A 20840-nucleotide genomic window follows, 5' to 3' on the forward strand; every position below is an offset into this window, starting at 1 on the left:
CTCCGAAGCACTCGCTCTTCCTATCTGGCAAAAGTGCTGTTATAGTAGAAATCCACTGAGATGTAAGTGCACCAAGCTTCTAAAGGCAATGGGAGATGTCCCTCTCATTGGTTTATTGCATGTTATGCCTCCAACAAAACCATGATTATTTTATTAAAAGAGTGAAAACCTTTTATGAACCATGGCTTTAGGTGCAGCAGCCTTTATTCCACTGTTAAACTAGCAAAAGTGGATTTGGAATGAAGACATTTGTGCCATTAGCAACCAACACTATGCGCTTATTCCAATAGAGCCCTTAGTCTTGTTTTCATATAAGAAGTATTTAAAAATCAAATCACAAATGTATGTTTATATATTTTCCATTGTTGTTTAAATTGCTGGAAGACCCCAGTAACATGTTAACTTTGTTCTGCTTGACAAATCTTGATTGTACATATATTCTCCATTATCCTGCTTCCTAACTCTTATATGCATTATGGGCTTGCCCTTGTTATACTGTGATATCGTAATGTTGCATGACAAACTAATAATCCCTCTTTTACTGTGAATCAGTTTATTCATCAACTGCAAAACATTTTTTGAGACAGAAATGTAATTCATGCAATGTCATTGCTATTACAAAATCGTGCTGCAGAAGAAAAACCACCGTACAACCCTAACTGCATGAATGATCCACAAGTTTACTTATATGACCATAACTGACTCTCATTTCATTTTCTTTCTTTTTTTGTATCAATAATGTGTTTTTCAATGCTGTAATATGCTGCAATGTTTTTATAAAGTGCTTTTACATAAAAAGTAATGTGAACTCCACGTATCAGCTGTCATGTCCTGAAAGCAAAAGTATGATTTCACGTCTGTTCTTTTGAGCGCTGTCACGACATGTCTGAGACTTGCTCTCTGTGAAAGTGGCAAACCTATTTCAAGTAAGTGTGGGGACAGAAACCGCCGAAGCTGCAGCGCCTTGTCGACGTGTAGTTCTCTTTTTGTGTCATGTGACCCGTGTTGTGGTTTATGAGCTGCTTATTTTCCTCCTCATATTTCTGCAAGACTTCCTGTCCTTCACATGAATATGGCAAACTACTCTGAACTTGTATTTCCTGTATGTGTGAATATTACAGAAAAGCCCAGAGCTCTCCTGAATCATAGTAGATGAAACGTGAGCAGTCAGAATCAGGTCGGGTCCTCTGGCTGAATAGGAGTGCTTTGTTTCAGTTTAGGTGGAAGGACAGAGTTCATTTGAGCTGCAAGCATGATTCTGCAAACCCTAATGAGGAATCTTGTATTGTGAATTTATTTGTTTAACACATTTAGCAGTAATTTCTTTCACTTCAACCGGTAAGAATTTGCCTTTTTTGGTTACTTCCCTTTTTTAACTTTCAGCTTGAGTTTTTCCACTGTTTTCTGGACAGTTGACAAACAGGTGTCCACATACCACGGAGCAGTAGGTATGTTGGTTTATCATTAGAGTAAATAGACAAACTTTTTTTAAGTCTTTATTGTTATTCTCAGCTCGGTGGATTTGTCATACATTAGTCAGAGTGCAGGCACCACGGCCCTCCTCTCGACTCAAATGAGGAAGTTCAGCTCTGAGCTTGTCGCAGCTTCCTTTTACAGCTTTGCGAGACAGGGGATGAACACATGAAAGAATGGACTTGTAGAAGTTACACACAATGAGGAGGTAAACATTTGCCCAGGAGAAAAACTGAGTCGGTGTTTTGGTTTTGCTGGAATATTGTTTGAGGTCAGGTGCAAAACTCTCGAGTTCAGGGTCTGGGATGAAAGACAGGATGCAAAGTTATCAGCCTTGGTACCACAGCGATATAACTCGTTCCAAAGCTGAGGATCTTCTGTCTAAAGCAGCAAGAGATGGCAGCTTCCTTATCCGGGACAGTGAGTCCATACAGGGAGCATATGCCCTCTGTGTTCTGTAAGTAGACATTCATTATTTCTAACATTTGCACAGATGGTTTAGATTGTTGCACATTCACAGAACAGATCATGATTTGTGTTCCTCGCTTATGTAACCTTTACACCATGCAACGTGAGCTGAGAGAGAACTAATAGTTAGAAAATGAAAAACTGACGTGGTTGTTATTCTGTATGTTTAAAGCATTATGAGATGAAAAATGTCACACATCGGACAAAATGAATATATCATTAAAGGTTACAGTACATCCACCTGTATCACACTGTATTATACGTGTTTGCACACATGCACTGCAACATAAGCCCAGGTCCACTATATTTGGATGCTACCCTGCCCCTCAAAGCAACACATTTCTGCAGCTCATATCACACCCTCATTCAAACTGTAATGATGCAGGTTCAATGCAATGAGTACACCAGCCGTCATTTCCCTGTACCCCACAGTCATGTTATTTTCCTGTTACATACATTTGCATTTTATGATTTCAACCGCAGATACCAGAACTGTGTGTACACATACAGGATCCTGCCCAATGAGGATAGGAAGCTCTCTGTCCAGGTGGGTTCACAGTTTGATGTCATAATTATTCTGATCTAAAGTCAAATGAGTTGTTATTGGTGAAGACAAAGGGATATTTCACCTTTAATATCACAGAAATATAATAAAAACTGGTATTGGTGCTGCACCTGTCAAGCTGCTACTTAATAATGTACAGCATGTGCATTTAGACATGTTCATAATAATTAATCTTTTGCTTTTAGTAACATTTTAGCCTCTAGTATAGACAATGTCATCCTGTTAGATCAACTGTAACAACTCAAATATTGGATGGATATTCTGAAATATTCATAATATTATTTATTCATGTTCCCCAGAAGATGAAACTATTCTACTAACTTTGGCGAGCACTGCCTTCTCTCTAAAGTGCCATTAACAGGTTCATATTTTGGCCCTTTAGTGAAATATATTTACAACTATGAAATGAATTAGCACAATGGAGTCTTTCTGGTGATCACCTGACCTTTTCTTTTATGCTGGCATCAGATGTAAATTCCACTTTGTAGATAAACATTACCCAATAAACATCAGCATATTAGCATGCTGACGTTTGCATTTAGCACAAGCAACCACTGTGCTTACATGTAGACTCTGACTCTTGTTCTTGAATCAGTTACATTAAAAACAACCACTAAACACGAACCATACCTCTTGTTATTTTATTATTTAAAAAACATAAATAATTAAGTTTAGTTGCGCTTTTTTTAAAACAAATTGATGATTCTTGCTGTTCTGGGTTTGTACGCTCATGGTTGAATGCATTTACTGTAAGTCGCTTTGGATAAAAGCGTCAGCTAAATATGTAATGTAATAATGTAAAACGCTGAAAGTGACGGTCTGAATGAATGAATGAAAACACATCTGACCTGCTTTTAGATGGCAACAGTTCTAATGTCAGAAATACTTACAACAGACCAAAAACTGTGGGTCTGTGATGAACTGACATTTATAATTTTATGAAACAGGTATGTCATAGTGTTTATGCTGGGGCTTCAGTGAAAAAGTATTCTCATATTTTGCATCCAGTCAAGACTGAAGGGCCAATGAAGCCCTGATAGATAAAGACCATTTTTTGCCTTGCTTAAAAAAATATTTATGAGGAAGGGTTTTGCCAAGGTACAAGAACCAAGAACCTGCTGTAGATCTACACATCAGGAGAGGCTTCACTGGATTAATATGTTTATTTTTACCCTTCACATGTAACTAAGTTGTGAAAACATTACACCCACCTGGAGGAAGTGAAAACAGCTCGAGCTTGTGACTTATAATGGGTGTATCATAATTTAGACTTAACTTTGTATAGACATAACAGAGTTTCATGGGCATATAATTAATTAAAATAGAAGGCTGTGGTTCAAAATAAAGAAGTCCTTTTCAGTGACCCTGAAGGGAAACATCATGAGGTCAAGGAATGAACTGAAGGAGAATTAGGGAAAGGAAACTGCAGTGCTAAGACAATCTGACTGCACTCACAGTAGCCTATGTAATTACATGACGGTAAATGTCATTGACATGGGTCAATAAATGTTGCTGCTGCAAAGAATTGTTGCACCGCATTATTGAAAGGATGGTCCAGTCTGGAAGCACCTTTCCCTAGAGAATAGACTAGAGTAAAGTAGAATCATATAGCATGCACATACACCAACACAAAAATGAAAACAATCATGATGCACAATTGCACAAAATGGGACCTAATTTAGAACAGAAGGAAACCTGTGCTCAACCTGAACTATGGTGTTCCTGCAGGTTAGATTTTGGTCCAACTGAGTACTGGTACGTAAAAGGTCAGCACTGTCACTTTTTATAGGTACTCATGGTATATAGTTATTGTACATGTTGGTCCCATTTCCTGTTTAAAAAAGCTATTTTAATATATGCAGCTGTTTGCAGGCTTATTGAGGAACAATAAGTTTCAGTTTGAATGTTAGAACCTCCAAAATCCTCTGTTCTGATGCAGCAGATATAGTCTGAGAGTCACAGAGACCAACATTAGGATATGTTGGATCATTTCTGGACCTTCAAAATTCACAATCTTACAGGCTCTTTTTGTATTCATTTCTGACAACGCCATGAAGTTACAATTATTGGGGAGATAGAATTTAAGATGTCAAACTAAAAGTCCTGGAGCTCACAGTAGGTTTACTGTAAAATGGGCCTCACATGAGGAGGAAAAATGAGGACAAAACCACGAGGATTTGTGTATAAGTATTAGTAGGAACATAAACTGAATGTTTGGGGAATGATATATGTACAGTAGCCCACGCTAGAACAGCAATGAAAATAAATTCTTGAGGCAGCAATATTGTATATTATGTAAGTGCTATAGAGATTGTATACTTTCAACTTACTAATTGGGCGACCTGCTGTGACATTACCTAGCCAGTAGGGGGAGGGACCCAGCCGTCCTCCCTGGTCAATCTACTCAGTGGAGAGTTTTTTTTTTATGTCTGCCATCTTGCTGCCCACGCTACAATCATACTACCTGCTTTGCTCAGATTCTCTTGTCTGAAATCTCTCATGGAAGTGTAAGATAACTCTACTGACCTGTTGGAAGGTTCAGTGGTCAGGTTCTTTGGTAAGAGACAAATCTACCGGTGCAAGAAAGGATATCCACCAAAGAATAGAGATTCCAGTTAACTGGATGGCGAGCCAACATACGGATCTTTGAGAAGGTTTGAACCTTCCATTTTCCTCTTCACTCCATGGAGTGGTAGGACAGACACTGTACAAATTCGGATTGGGCCCCAACGATCAATCCACCAATTTGACAATTAAAGACTGGACTCAAGGACATTAAAGGGTCGTGCATTTTTTTTATTTTTTATTTTTATTTTAGGGGTATTTGTATGCTGTATTGTAACTGTCAAACAACTTTGAACTGCAGATTATGTGTTCTAATATATGTTCATTCAAAGTCATCCCTGTGTTGAGTGTCGAGACTGATATTAAGGTCCAGGGCCCCTGCTAACCTAGTACCTCTGATACTGGTCCACATTGACTCTCTTATTCATAGTTTTTAAGTGTAACCATGGGTTACATATATCCCCATCAATGATATAAAAACATCAGAGTCTGCCACAACTGCTCAAGGAGCTCAGATGATAACAGGAATGCAGCTATAGCCTGGTGGAAGAAGCTGCACACAAACAAATAAACATATCTGACATAATACGGGAAGTAGCACTTGAGGGTTGTGTCACCCGGTTTCCCCTTAAAAAGGAAAAGGAGCTCAGAACAATGGAAACATGTGTCACTTGAGGTCACCTTAAACCTGCCTATGTGCCTCAAGAGACATCATCAAACCATGTTCCCTGCTGTGATCTGCTCCCCAGGCATCTGAAGGAGTTCCTATCAGGTTCTTCGCTGTTCTGCCTGAGCTGGTGGAGGCATATTACAACCCCAACATGGGTCTGGTCACACATCTGCAGTACGCCGTCCAGGGGGAAGAGGAGATGGACGAGGAGCAAGGTCAAACACCTTCACTTCATCGAAACAGTGGCAATACTTTAAAACAAAATGTGCGCCTTTCATAGATGTAAACATTCCTGAATGTGTTTTTTATTCATTGTGCTGCAGAGTCCAACATTCTTCCACCGCAGCTTCCACCCAGGAACTTCGATTTGAAGGACAGTGACTCCAAGTCCTCTGAACAGCCCTGCACATCTCTATCAGAAACCTACCAGATGAGACTGCAGAATATCGACCTGTCCGTGTAAGGTCACGTTTGCAAAGACTATATTAAGAGTGGTAACTTTCTATAGATAATTCATCATGCAGCCTTTTTAATTTTGCACAATATAAGGTGGACAGAACCATAATTCCAATGATTATACAGTTATTTGAAACTGGCTAAAATGTGGAATATGAGATAACAGCGTTTAAAGTGCTCCTTCGTTACGTATGTTTCCAGGATACCTGACGAGCATCAAATGGCCATCCAAGAATATTTCAGGACTTCAATCTGCTTGGATGTTGAGCAAATACAGAACGGTAACCCCAACCTCCCCGGACTAAAGAAGCTAATGATGTCAATCTGCAAGAATCTATACAGGTAGAATTACCAGTCAACAGAATATATAATATAGGCTATGATATTCAGTGTGGTGCTGATTTAACCATGCTCTGATCTTTTCTGTGAGCCAGTGACATTGCCCATGTTTTGCCATCTCTGGAAGTCTTCAGTAAAGCACTGGACCAACAGCTCTGCCCAGGAGTTGGCCAATGTCCAAAGCAAGTGGGTGGCATCATTCTTCCTTTACCTAAGTATCATCACACAAAATAATTGTCCCTATCATAGCGCGCCCAATGGCTCACCTGGTTGCAGCGTCCTCAAGTTCGATTTCAACTCTTTGCTTCATGTCTTCCTTTTTAAATGGACTTGATTTTTGTTTTTCAGTTGAGTTATTATTTGTTTGTAGACCACGTCACTGGGGGTAATGCTTTGCTGCAGAACTCCAGCACATCTTGTTCTCCATGACTTACGAACAACTGTGATAATCAGCATCCAGTAGAGATCCTGGTGTGAACAGGGCTGTTTTTCTATAAATACTCCATATATAACAGATTTATAATTTACATTGATGTTCAAACCAAAAGATACAATTTTCCTCCGAACATCTAGTACCTCTGAAAGTGTAAAAGCAGGTGTTCAGGTGTTTCATCTTCAGAACAGTTGGAACAGGCTTTGGTGGTGACAAAGCAGCTCCATTCGACATCTGTATCTCTGGACTCTGAGAGGTTCATCTCCAGTCTTGTCTTGGTGCATTTACCACTTTCTCACGTAGGAGTTGATCAGTCTCTCCGTGTTCTCAACTCTTGTCAGGGGAAGTTCTTAAGGCCGCTGCTGACATCCTGCTTCAGTTGCTGGACCTGCTCTGCGAGCAGGTCCAGCAACTGAAGCAGGATGCATCTTTGAGGCTTGCATCGTAGCATCGTAGCATCATAGCATCATCAACGGCCTCTATAGGTTTCTCAGACACCAAGAGTTGATGACGGTGTCGGGGCGCTGTAAACAAAATCACGTGATCCTCACAGTGAAGTTTATATGTCACTTCCTGCCTCTGCCTGCTGTTCCCGGCTGCTCCACCTCTCACCTGAATAATGCGGAGGATTTGTTACTGTTGTGAATGCGTCTGTGCAGAGAACCTCTCGCTGTGTTGTGCATGTGTGAAAGGCAAAGTCTGGGTAAACTCCTGAGCCAATTCTCTGGATTTTACCCAGAGGTCATGTTTGAAAACGGCTTAAGAGATACAGTACCGAATAGGGAAGTAGAAGGAGAAGTACGATATTGAAACACACAGTGGATGGCGGTAACGCACCTTGATGTTGGTTGCCACCCACTAATAAACCAAAAGAAGAAGAAGAAGAGTTACAGTATATACAGATGGAACCAAAGATCCTATTACAGGAAGAAAAGGTTTTGGTTTCAATATACCTGAATGGGATATTTCAGTGAACAGGAGAACCTTGGATCATTTGTCACTTTACACGGTGGAGATGGTAGCGATTGCGGCAGCATTACATTAGGTTGAAGAGTTACAAATCAGGAAGATTGTTTTGTGTACAGACACGTGCTCAGCATTAATGTCGTTAAAGTCATTTTCATCTAACAGTAGGTTAGATTTAGTTAATGAGATATTTGAGATCCAGTATAAATTTCAAAATATGAATATTGTGACTACTTTCATGTGGATACCAGCACACAGAGGAATAAAGGGCAATGAAGGGGTGGATTAATTGGCTAAGCATGCACTAAATCCTGAAGAAGTCATGGACATTTCACTTGGGAAATTAGAGGCAAAAACAATAATCTAAGGAAACACTATTAACGAATGGCAGCATTGCTGGGATGTAGCTCAAAAAGGGAGACACCTTTAAGCAGTAGAGCAGGAAGTGAGCACAATGAGGACAGTAAAAGGACCAAAGAGGACAACATTGTGACCAGGCTCTGGATAGGACATACTAGACTCAATAATACACTGCACTTAATAAACAAACATCCAACAGGATTATGTGGTTGCTGCCAAATAGAGGAGTCAGTGTTAGAGAATGAGACAAGCTAAAGAGAGAAAATGCAAAGCATGGAGTGGAAGAACTGAGCTTTGAAATAGTATTTACCTTTGGAATAGGGAGTATGCTCCATTATCTGAAAGAGACAAGAGTGGACAAAAGAATTTAATATGGCTTAGATAACTGTGATTCACACTCCAGCACAGTAGGTTGCCATCCGCCACTAGACCGAACGAAGAAGAAGGAGAATCTATCAAATATCAAGGGTAATAAGAGATACAGTAGATGGTGGTAAACCAAACAAAGATGAAGAAGAAGAAGATGATTTCTGGACTGAGCGTGGCGGAGGGAGAGGCTATCAAGTATCAGGGTGATGGGAGATGCAGTGGATGATGCACCTTGACGTTGGTTGCCTCCCGCCAATAAACCAAACTAGAGAAGAAGAAGTTTTCTTCGATTTTCCCTAACAACCGCCATGGTGCTGTTGTTTATCGTAGATATTTTTACAGTGAATATTTAGTTGTTCATGTCTTCCTTTTTTCCCGTTTCACTCTCTCCTGTCATATAAAGGTAAAGCCCCCAAAAAACCTTCAAAAAAGTCCTAATCATCATGAACCGTTTCTTTTTTCAGATTTCTGACTCAGGTCAGTCTTTGTCCTTTAGGCTTGAGCAACTGACAAAACTGCTCTACTCCATAGAAGATAAGGTAACATACCATGACTCATCTCAGACAAGTCAACAGATGATGTTCTAGATGTCAACCATCTTCTCTATTTTTTTCCAGGCAAGGTTTTCTATTTTTGAGTCTGTTGGATTGGAAGGAGGTCACAGGAAATCTCTCATCCCGCTTGTCATGTTTGAGGTGCTTTTCTGAATGAGTTATTGTATTAATATCCAGAGGTTTGCAGCTCATTTCATCAGTTTCCCTCTTTCACTCTCAGGTCAAGCAAGAATCCCTTGGTATTCCCACAAAGATGTCACTGAAAGTGGATGTAGAAAGTGGGAAGCTCTTCTTCAAGAAGTCAAAGGATGGACCTGAAGACAAATACTATGTGCACAATAAAAGTAAGCGATTCAACCTCATTCCTTTGTATTGGTTTTAAGCCATTATCGCAGTGTAGTTCAGGTGATGGTCAGACGGTCCACTGCTTTGGTGCACACTGAAATATCACAATGATCTCATTTATCATGATGAATGAGTTGGGTGATTCTCCAACTTTCCTACAGCACCACCATAAAATTCACATTTGTACCATTTGTTGGTTTGTTGGTTTGTTTGTTTGTAAACAAGATAATGCAAAAACTACTGGACGGATTACTGCAAATCTTGGGGAAGGATGCAGCATGGGTCATGAAAGAACCCATTAAATTTTGGCTCTGGATCATGGGGCGGCGCTAGAATTTTATTTTAATTTCTTTAACATTGCGTTTTTCAAATATTGTCACCGATTACCCAGTGAATAATTCAGGGCTCTTGATAAAGAGAAAAATCAGGCAGATTTAGGGAACTGATATCTATGAGTGTGTGAAATTGGATTGGTTTAAGGGGTCTGGTGGACCTTGGCAGATAAACGCACTCTGCTGAATTGCCATGAAAGTTGGTGCACAGCCATACCCCCTCCCAGAGATGAAATCAAACATTTTTCGTTAAATTTGTCCAATATTTTGTTTTATGACCAATTACCAGAAAAGTATTGACATTGGCCAAACCTACACTTTTTGGTTCGGTTATGCACCTTGACCTTGACCAACCACCAATAAACCGAACCAAGCACTTTGTGGTTAGCATTAGGTTAGCCTGCTAGCATGCTAAACCAAGATGGTGTGCATGTTAATCATCAGATGTGCTAAACTCCATTGTGTTCATTGTGAACATGTTTGCATGGAGACTGTAGCATTTAGCGCTGAGAAACGTGATGCCTAATAGTGGTGTTCTAGAGCTGCTGGCATGGTCCTAGTGCTGTAAACCATGAACATTACTCTGTTTTTAATAATAAACTCTGATTCTTTTTCAGTCCTGCAGTTGGTGAAGTCTCAGAAAATGCACACAAAACTTGTCATCGTGGTGGAGACAGAGAAAGAGAAGATTTTGCGTAAAGAGTTTGTGTTTGATGACACAAAGGTAACAGACAACTAGCAACTGGTCTGCTCCTGATTTACCTTATGGCACCTTGAATTTTCAAATCGAGTATTTATCCAAATCAAATATTCATTGATGAGATTGGATTAACCTCAGTCTGTTAATTAGCTAATATTAACAACTGTCATCCCATTTTACTTCAAGGTTCACAAATCCTGATTGGTGCACAGACGTGAACCTTTTGACATTAACAAATCTGCCAAAGTGATTTTTTTTAATTTTAGCAGAAACTAATGGATTTATGAAGGAGATAGTTGCCCAAAGCTTGAGAAAACATGGTTTCAGGGGTTTTAAATCTCAGTGTTTTTCAATGTTTCTCACCAGAAAAGAGAGGGATTTTGCCAACTGCTTCAGCAAATGAAGAACAAACACTCTGGAAAACCTGAACCGGACATGATCTCTGTGTTTGTTGGCACCTGGAACATGGGTAGGAATGTTAGAGAGCGTTGTGAAACTATATCTCAATCCCTGTGTGCATAATCTGATTTGTAAATGCCTGCTGAGATTTACAAATGCATACACGAATCTGCAAATGTGTATTTAGTATCTGTGTGTGTAATCAGATTTACAAATGTATGAAAAAAAATGTTAATATGAGACATGCAAGTGTCTTCAGATTTGTGTAGACAAAAAATGGCAGCCTCACTTGCCATACCTGCACTCAGAGTAAGAAAAAGAACAGTTTGGAAAACAGAGTTAATTTGCAGAACTGCAACAGCAGAGGATTAACAAAAAGTTTGAAAGGACATCCAAAGGCGACGTCCACCGGATTGACAACTGATGACTTGTCTGTATTTCCAGTTCCTGGAAAGAAACTTTAAACCTTTTCAGTTATTAATATCTTTGTACACATTCACAAATTTGTCTACACCTGTACAAATCTCAATACACTTGCAAATCTTATAGGCATTTACATATTTTACACGATTACAAATCTGATAAGATAAGATATATATATATATATATATATATGTATACATACAGTATATATGCATATATAGACCGTTATAAGTATATAGGCAGGTATGGTATGCAATATGACTACAAAAACATTGTATGTATTATGTATATAAATGGTATAAAGTCACTGTGGTTTACTAAATAGCAATTTGCTATATGCAGTGCAAATAAATAAGGACTGTATATAAGGACTATATTTAATAAGGACTATATATATATATGATGCATCTGATGATGCACACATGGATTGGGATACAGTTACAGGTTGAATGAATTAGAATTCATGACTGACCAAGTAACACGACAGTAAAAGACATTTCTATGAACCTGCAGGAAACGCCGGCCCTCCCCACAACATGAAATCCTGGTTTCAGTGTAAAGGCCAAGGAAAGACACGAGACGACACGGCAGATCACATCCCACATGATTTTTATGTCATCGGGACGCAGGAGGATCCTTTGAATGAGAGGGAGTGGGCAGACACAGTGAAAGGAGTCCTGAGGAACATCACAAACATCAGCTTCAAACAGGTGAGTGAGTGTGAAGCAGAACAAACAGAATACAGATGCAGAGCAGTAATCCATCACGTCCATTTTCTAACATCCAGGTGGCAATTCACACGCTGTGGAACATTCGGATTGTGGTCCTGGCCAAGCCCGAGCACGAGAACAGGATCTCCCACCTTTTCTCTGACAGTGTGAAGACTGGCATCGCCAACACACTGGGTAAACAGGTCCACTTCTCCACCAGCCATTTAATGAGGTGTCATAAAATATTTTGAAGAATCAGCCCTCAGTGCTGAATTTGTTCCGTAGGAAACAAGGGAGCCGTGGGAGTGTCCTTCATGTTCAACGGGACGTCTTTTGGCTTTGTCAACAGTCACCTGACCTCAGGAAGTGAGAAGAAACTCAGGTCAGGAGCAGATCACACTTTAACAACACCAATATTCATTTCATCACTGTAACAGCAACATTTTATCTGTGTTTACTTCAACTGTTTCCTTCACTTTATTCTCTAAAACCGTAGTAAACATTATCTTCTCACAGTCCAGCTGCCAAAATCCAGATGTGATGTGAGTGGAAATATTAAAAATGTTTATACGCTCACAGCAATAAGTTTTTGGACCAGCTAACCTTTTTTTTGGACAGAATTTTGCCTCAGGCCTATACACACTCATCTCAGCAAACACAAGGCTACTACACAAAAGAGACAAAATGGAAATGAAAGAATAGAAGGGTAGATATCAGAGCTGTTCCTTTAACTTTCAGTCAGTTTGTAAAAGAGAAGAGAAACAAGCACACTCAAGGGTGCTCTTTTTACCAACAGTTATATAAATATAATAAAGAGAACAAAAACTTATACTAGCTCCTCGTTTTTTTTACAACAGCTTATTAGGGCACCTTAAAGGGAAAATTTGATCTGAAAATCTAAAAAATCTTAATATTACAACAATAAAATCATAATTTTACAAGAAAAGTCTAAATATTTCAAGAATAAAGTAAAAACTTTAGACTACATTTCATGTTAGAGTGGGAATATCAGTAGTTCAGCCTGTCACCTGTGTCAATATGAGGAATTTGTATCATCTTGTTAAATTATATGTGTGGTTTCACAAATAATCAAAGTTTAATTGTTATTGCAAATCAGCAATTAAATTACAACTTTATTCTTGTAATATAACGTTTTTTGTACAAAAAAATACAAGATCATTCTTGTAACATGATGACTTTCTTCACAATAATATATTTTTCTCCTCTCAGTTGCGAACTTATTCTTGAAATTAATAAATTGAACATTTATTTTTCAACATCACCTCAATACTCCCTCATATCTTTCAAGTAATTTTTCATTTTAAATTTTATTTTCTCTCCATTTGACACACAGTGAATAGAATGAAGAGGAAAGTCACGCACTTAAAGATGAAGTTTATGTAACTAGAAGTATACTGTCTCTAAATAGCATTGTTCAGCTTACTCTGTTACTGATAACTTGCTGACTTTGTTAGCATCACTTTGTTGGCTAAAGCATCTGAAACAAGAGATTATACAACATGACAGAAGTATGTGGTGCTGTATCTGATGATAATCTAGTTTTATGTAGTGAGCTGACACTCACTGAACATGTGCAGCCGCTGCCTCAAGCACTTTGGACTCACAACTGATTGAAAATTAACAATTTAAATAAAATGTTTCGTTTTGCACTCAATTTGAATTCTTAAACCAACGAAAAGGGATTGTGTCCTTAACAATTGCACATTTTTTGTTCCAACCATGACTATACAAAAAGCAACCAATTTCATCATTTGGTATTGGTTTGATTGCTTTAAATGCATAGAATTTCTGAAAATAGTCACACACACCCATATATATATATATATATATAGTTATATATATATATAGTTTTTGTTAATTTAATGCTATTTTTTTTTTTTATTTGCAGACGTAATCAAAACTACACCAACATCCTGCGATTTCTGAATCTGGGAGATAAGAAGCTAAATCCGTTTGACATCACAAATCGCTTCACCCACCTCTTCTGGCTCGGTGATTTGAACTACCGCGTTGAATTTCCATCTACAGTAAGTTGAGATGAATGCATTTCATTGTATGGCTGTGGACAAAAAAAAGAAGTAAAGTAATTGTTTTTAACATTTTAACTAGGCACTTATAGTACTAAATTACCTAGTATTTACCTGTAAATTCAAATATATATAATCTGTGTTTTATATGTACATCTACTGAAGTTTTTCCTGAATTTAACCCCAGACGTTGGAGATCCAGCCGGGCGGTACCTGAGTGACTCGTGCATGAAAGATCGTGCTGGTTGTCAAGTGTCTGAGCTCTGAGCTACCAACACGTTTAGGCAGGAAAAGTCACCACTTTGTTTCCCTTCACAGGAAGCCGAGAACATTGTGACAAAGATCAAACAGCAGCAGTACCAGGAACTCCTCTGTAAAGACCAGCTCAGCATGGAGAGGAATGATGAAAAGGTCTTTCTGCATTTTGGTGAGCCATGGCCAAATTTAGAAAATGTAGACAGACTGTACAGCAGGTTAGTTTATGGTGTGTGTGACTTACACCGATTAAAACTGCGCTTTTCTGGTCATTGTTTTTGCCATTATTGATTGTCAGCATACTTCTTACTTCTTGTTGATTCTCTTTGTGATTGTAGAGGAGGAGGAAATCATGTTTGCACCAACCTATCGTTTTGAGAGAGACACGCGAGAGAAGTACGCCTACACAAAGGCCAAAGCCACAGGGGTAAGTTTAGAGTCAGATGTCTTTTCCCCGTACAGCTCCTGTCAGGCCCTGAGGGCTCAGAAAGAGACTACAACATTGAACACAAATCTCAATTGACAAAGAACACCGTTTTTTCTTTAAGTCATCTGGGTTAAAAGGTCCATGTGAAGATTTGCCATGGCTCATAGAAAATTGATGACATGAGTTCCACAGTCATTATCACAAACATCCATCCATTAATTATCTATACAGCTTTTCCTCTGAGGGTTGCATGGGGAGCTGGAGCCAATCGCAGCTGACATTGGGTGAGAGGCGGGGTACACCCTGGACTGGTCGCCGGCATATCACAGGGCCATCATACACTGTACAAAGACAAACAACTATTAACTGTCAGTCAATTTAGAGTCTCTGTTCAGCTGAATCCCCAATCTGCATGTGTTTGGACTGTGGGAGGCAGCCAGAGTACCTGGGGAAACACACACAGACGATGGGAGAACATGCAAACTAAACATAGAAAGATCATGGGTCAGCGGCAGTCGGCAGACAGCTCACCAACATCACAGCTACTTTCTGAAGACTGGATTTCCTGTCCTGTCCTGGGCATGCAATCTGTTACATACTGTATTTATGTATAAATAACAAACTTCTCTCTACAGACAAAATACAATTTACCCTCATGGTGTGATCGTGTCCTGCGGAAGTCGTACCCTCTGGTTCATGTTGTCTGCCAAGCATACGGTGGGTAATTCCCCGGATGAGTTTCCAGCAGTGCTTGAAATAACAGCTTCTTTTAGTCGGTGCACAGTATTGCAGCTGAACATGCAAATGTTATCTTATTGGAGATATTTATGATTATGTTGGCCAGTTGTACATATTTGTACAACAGAGAGAAAAAAATCTGTTTTTAACCCTGCAATCTTGTCCCAGTTCTTAATGAAAAAATAAAGCAAAAAAACTTAAAGCTAGGGTTGGTAATCCTGGAAAGCAAGAGCAGGCTACACTATGAACGTGCACTGCCTGACAACAGCTAGAAGCCGACTTTTCCGTTACTCGCTTGCTAACTTCTGGCTGCTGTCTCTGCTTCAGAGGTGTATGTCTCTGCATTTATTGATGTGAAGAGGATTTCAATAAACAAGATAAAAAGTGTTTCAGAAACAACTTACCAACCCGACCTTTAAGTTTTTAATTCCCCTTGTAAAAAAACTAACTCTTTCCACAAAACTTCCAATGGAAATACTTCAAGATATTTGAAAATATGGGCAGATATAATAAAGTGCAACACATTTGTATGTTTTTCATGATATTTTATTTTACAAACTTTTGCAATTACGTTTACTTGCAGGGTGCACCAATGACATCATGACAAGTGACCACTCGCCTGTATTTGCCTCGTTTGAAGTCGGAGTTGCTTCACAGTTTGTCTCTAAGCAAGGTACCATCTCCAGCTATGAGCTTTACCTCACTGCAGATTAGAAACTGTACTATGATGTAATCGTTTGTTTGTTCAGATCCAAACAGTGCGCCTCAAGGCGGGATACAGATCATGAACTGCGTGGCCACCTTGTTGACAAAATCAAAGACCAAGTTCTTCATCGAGTATCACTCCAGCTGCTTGGAGAGTGAGTCTCGTCTTTTCGATCGACCATGACTCACTGGATTCTCTTTGATTTTGTTTGAAATAGATGGAGATGATGAGAACATGTTTCTTTGAATCTCTGCAGAAACTGTGAAGACGTCAGAGGGAGAGAACACAGAGCACTCAAATGGGTCCATAAAAGTTTGGTTTGGCAACCAAGTGACGGTAAATAGAAGATGTGAATGTTTGGTGTTGAATGTTCCTCATGGTGGCATCAGGCAAACGTCATTCAAGTTGTTTTCTCTTTTTTCAAGCTCACCCCCATCATCTCTGACCCCGAGTACCTTTTGGACCAGCACATCCTGATCTGTGTGAAGTCCACAGACTGCGACGAGTCATACGGTACTGAAGCTACTCGCGGTTTGTGATGTAGATGCACCGAGCAGAGCGTATATCTTACGGTTGACTTAAGCTCCTTTCAGCTCCGTTCCCTGCCAAACCTCCGTATTTTCTCCAGAGGAGGTGCATGTGTAAACACAAATGTCTGAGTGAGAGGCTCCTCAGACTTCCTCCGCCTGGCATCATAGTATAAAGTCTGTATAAAGTCAGGAGAATCCAATGTGCGAACACAGCAGGGGATCCCCCGCTGGATTGACTGCAAGTGAGTGCGGGGGGGTTGATGATTCCTCCAACACTTCCTGGCAGAGAACCTCTCGCTGTGTTGTGCATGTGTGAAATGCAATACCCTCAGGTCATGTCTAGAAATGGCTTTACTGTGTTGTTTCCAAAGGGGAGGGCTGCGTTGCGCTGCGAGCTGCCCAGTTCTGCTACACGGAGTTCAAGGTCACACTGACTCACCACGGAGAGAAGACGGGCAGTATGACAGGCGGGATCCAGCTGCAGACCTCTGTGGGCAAACCCACAGAGAAGTTGTATGGTAAGTCAGGAAATCAGCTCAGGAACGTCTTTATTTAAGCTGCTTTGAGACATGCACTGCACTCTGGACAATGTCAGGAACTGTACGTGAGAAGGCAAATGTAGGAATAAGAGCCTTTGGAGTTCCTCCAGAGCTTCTCCTGCCAGCCCCCTAGTAAAAACTCCTGAGAATGTCCTAATGAGCCGATGTGAGAACACAGCAGGAGATCAGCCGCAGGATTCACTGTGAGCAAGTGGGTGTGTTGAGGACATATCAATAACATGTGACGGAAGTGAAAAAAAACCCCAACAACATAAGAATGAAAATATATATCTGAATATGAAAATGCGGTGTCAAGAGAGCTTTTGATAATAAGGGCTGCAGCCTGTGTGGATGTGCTGTAAAAAAAAAAAAATCATGTGATCATTGCAGTGGAATTCATACACGATTGGTTGTTCATTGCAGAATTGTCACAGATTGCTCAGATTATCATCTCATTGTAAAATCCAGAATTTAACTGCACAAACTGCTGTTAGCAAACACAACAGGGTCGACAACACTAGTAATCGATTGTCCATGTTATAAAAATATCTCAGGATGAAAAAGTGGAGCCACACACCAAAAACAGATGTCAAGAGAGATTTTGGTGATAGCAGTGGATGTGCTGTAAATCAAAAACACGTAATCTTCGCAGCAGAATTTATCTGTAACATCCTTCACCTGAACACTCGTCTGAGTGGAGAACCTCCTGCTGCGTTGTTCATGTGTGAAAGACAAATTATTTGGCTTAAATGTCTTCAACCTCTTGTAGCATAACCTCCTATTTCCTCTGATTTCAGATTTCATCAAAATCGAAAAGGATGACCCTGTTACCTCCAAAGGCAAAGGCAACGACCTCAACAAGTGAGACATTTGTTGTCTCTGTGGTTAAAGAATATCTCAAACATGTTACTTCCCTCTGTGATAGTTTCTGTCTGCTTGTTGACAGGAGCACAAACATCGGGGCACATGATATTTCTAACCCCAGTTACGCAGGAGTGACCTACAAAAGTGCGAAACTGATGGATAAAGGTTGGAGTTACAGCATGCCACCAAAAACTCTTGCACTCACCGGGCAGGGGGTTAAGGACTCCAAGAATATGAACATACGCAGTCCCACAGGGAAACCCTGTTCCATGTAAGTGTCTGTTACTAATCCAATGCAACATCTGTTTTATTACTGACACCGTATTCTTTACAATCTTTGCATGATACACTTGTGTAAGCACCGGCCCTTCGCTGCACGTCCAAGGATATGACAAGAGATGATGACCGGAAGTGTACGGAGCCCCTGAAGTCCCAAAAGATGATGTTTTTCTATTTTGTGCGCACAAGATAAATAAGTTGTGTGCACACAGAGTTAATATCTGCGTTGTAAAGACATGACTGCTTTGAAGACAACACTAAGTTGCCTTTAAAGCTTTTAAGAGTTTGTTAATTTCTCAAGTATTATGATCGAAACATTGTCCTTCCGTCGGCTGAGCCTGTCGTCTTTCAGTATGCAAAGCAAATGATTCCTGATAATTCTGTGTCTCTGTGCAAGAGCAACAAGAATTTCGTTGTGTGACATTCCCAGGTGAAAACAAAACGTTTTCTCCATGCTATGGTACAAATCTGGTGGCTGTGTGCATCTGAGGGGTTAAAACACAAACATCTTCTTAAAATAAGTAATTTGTGCGCACAAGATAAACAAATATCATCTTTTGGGACTTCAGGGGCTCCGTAGAAGTGCTTGCCACCACCAAAATATTGTTTTTGTACAATGCATGACTGAGTGTTCGATAATGTGCATTTTCTCATCTCATGTAGAGATGTGTCATGAGTTCATCTGCACGTGCTAAAGTGTCTCTGAGATGCTCTTAAAATAATATGAAACCATGGTCCTTTGCCTCGTAGGGAGGAGGACGAAAAGATGTCCGAGATGTTTGACAACCCACTGTACGATTCAATGGCAAAATCTCATGGTCGGAGCAACCTCACACCTCTGGACCCATTGTTTGCGCCCTCCAAATCAGCAGATGGAGACCCTGACCGCCCCCCGGTGCCCACCCCACGCAACCGCTCCTACACCTACTCTGAGAACAAGTCTCAGCTTCCCATCCCCAGCATGCCACATTCCTCAGCTCAAAAGAAACCAGTGGTGCCCTCGCGTTCTGAGGGCGGGATGGCGCAAAGCCGACCTCCTTTGCCGGCCAAGTCCCGACCAGGCGTACCGGAACCCCAGGCCCCTAAACCCAGAGACTACAGAGACCCCAGCGAACTCCCCAGCAAACTCAGACTGCCTGCAAGACCTGGCCTGTCACAGCCTAACAAAGATGGTAAGGAAAACATTTTTGTCTTAACTTTGCAGATAAACAATTCAAATGATGCAAACTCTTTGTCTTTCCTTAGTACATCCTGAAGTTCCTAAGATGGGCCGCTCTGTGAAGTGAGATCAGGACTCAGTGCTGCTCCTCACTGACTGTACAGCTTTCTGCCCCGCATGTCTGGAAACATGAAATACACAAAGGACAACTCTCTGTGTCACTGATGAGTGACTAATCGCTTTGGGAAATACTCCTATTTTCTTTCTTGCTGAGACTTGATTCCTGTCTCATATTTTTCTTTTCAAAATGAAGCTGTGGCCAATGTTCGTTAGCTTAGGTTTGCATAAAGGCTGGAAACAGGGCGAGGGCCTGGTCACACATATGCAAATGTTTCAGTGCAAAATCTCCTGTTCACTTCCAGTTCATTCAATTTCAAACAAGCAAGGGGCGAATACAAAATTTGCCCTTTTGTGGCTTTGATGAACTTTGACCTGTGAAATTCGCTCCGTATTTGCGTAGGTGTGGCTGCACGGACACCTGTGGGCCAAACCCAGTTTTACCCCCTGTTTTAACTGCCGATGACTTGCTCCTCTGAAAGTTAAATTTCCCAGGTTGTGAAGCTGTTAAGACCGGAAAAAACATGGAGGCTGTAAACAAATGGTTTTTACAATATTTACACAAGAATGAAAAGCAAAGAAAAAGGATCAGATGTGACAGGCACATAAATAATTGTATGATATGTGCAGGTAAATTATAAAAACATCTATATTGGCTAAAGGTCTCATGCTCTGGAGTTTGTGAGAGATAGACATACAGTTTGTAACAATTGACAAGTTTATAATACGATCTACAATAGCTATTCGTAAAATAATATTATTTTACAGGTGATGGCATCAGCGACTCTGCTTTTAGTTCCAAATGTTTTTACGACTTTGTTTCAATGGCGTTCAGCTGAAATTTTCTAGTCAGTAACAATTTGTTCTGATTATTCCAATACCACATGAACACACAATAAGTCTTTATGCTAAGCTAAGCTTAAACCATATTTAACCATGAGATAGTGTGTGTGGTATCAGTCTTGGTGGTGGTGAGTGATTCTCTTTAGCGTGTGTGGAACTGTTCCTTTTAAGGGGGATATAAACATCAGAGACACATCTTCAGACCTAA

The 20840-nt window shown here is 40.1% G+C and overlaps 1 protein-coding gene across 1 annotated transcript; it reads left to right on the forward strand.

Moving 5' to 3' along the window:
• The first annotated feature begins 867 nt into the window (after window positions 1-867).
• inpp5d (inositol polyphosphate-5-phosphatase D) lies at window positions 868-20150 on the forward strand. The gene is made up of 27 exons (XM_034583013.1): window positions 868-1930; window positions 2425-2488; window positions 5821-5956; window positions 6065-6200; window positions 6399-6539; window positions 6632-6722; window positions 9129-9203; window positions 9282-9359; window positions 9439-9562; window positions 10513-10619; window positions 10962-11064; window positions 11931-12127; window positions 12205-12322; window positions 12413-12509; window positions 14037-14175; window positions 14494-14602; window positions 14769-14857; window positions 15493-15574; window positions 16179-16268; window positions 16345-16455; window positions 16558-16637; window positions 16727-16814; window positions 17203-17349; window positions 18168-18231; window positions 18317-18505; window positions 19264-19685; window positions 19759-20150. Exons 1-27 carry the CDS (start codon window positions 1779-1781, stop codon window positions 19797-19799), a joined length of 3270 nt encoding a protein of 1089 aa, XP_034438904.1. The 5' UTR covers window positions 868-1778; the 3' UTR covers window positions 19800-20150.
• Window positions 20151-20840: the final 690 nt, after the last annotated feature.

The sequence above is a fragment of the Hippoglossus hippoglossus genome, chromosome 4, assembly GCF_009819705.1.
Source record: "Hippoglossus hippoglossus isolate fHipHip1 chromosome 4, fHipHip1.pri, whole genome shotgun sequence".
NCBI lineage: Eukaryota > Metazoa > Chordata > Actinopteri > Pleuronectiformes > Pleuronectidae > Hippoglossus > Hippoglossus hippoglossus.

Excerpts from the sequence above, each read along its gene's own strand:
- inpp5d (XM_034583013.1), top strand. The coding sequence starts at position 1,779 with ATGAAAGACAGGATGCAAAGTTATCAGCCTTGGTACCACAGCGATATA. Across the intron at positions 6,540-6,631 it reads ATCTGCAAGAATCTATACAG|TGACATTGCCCATGTTTTGC; the intron begins GTAGAATTACCA and ends TCTGTGAGCCAG. Across the intron at positions 16,815-17,202 it reads AGACTGCGACGAGTCATACG|GGGAGGGCTGCGTTGCGCTG; the intron begins GTACTGAAGCTA and ends TTGTTTCCAAAG.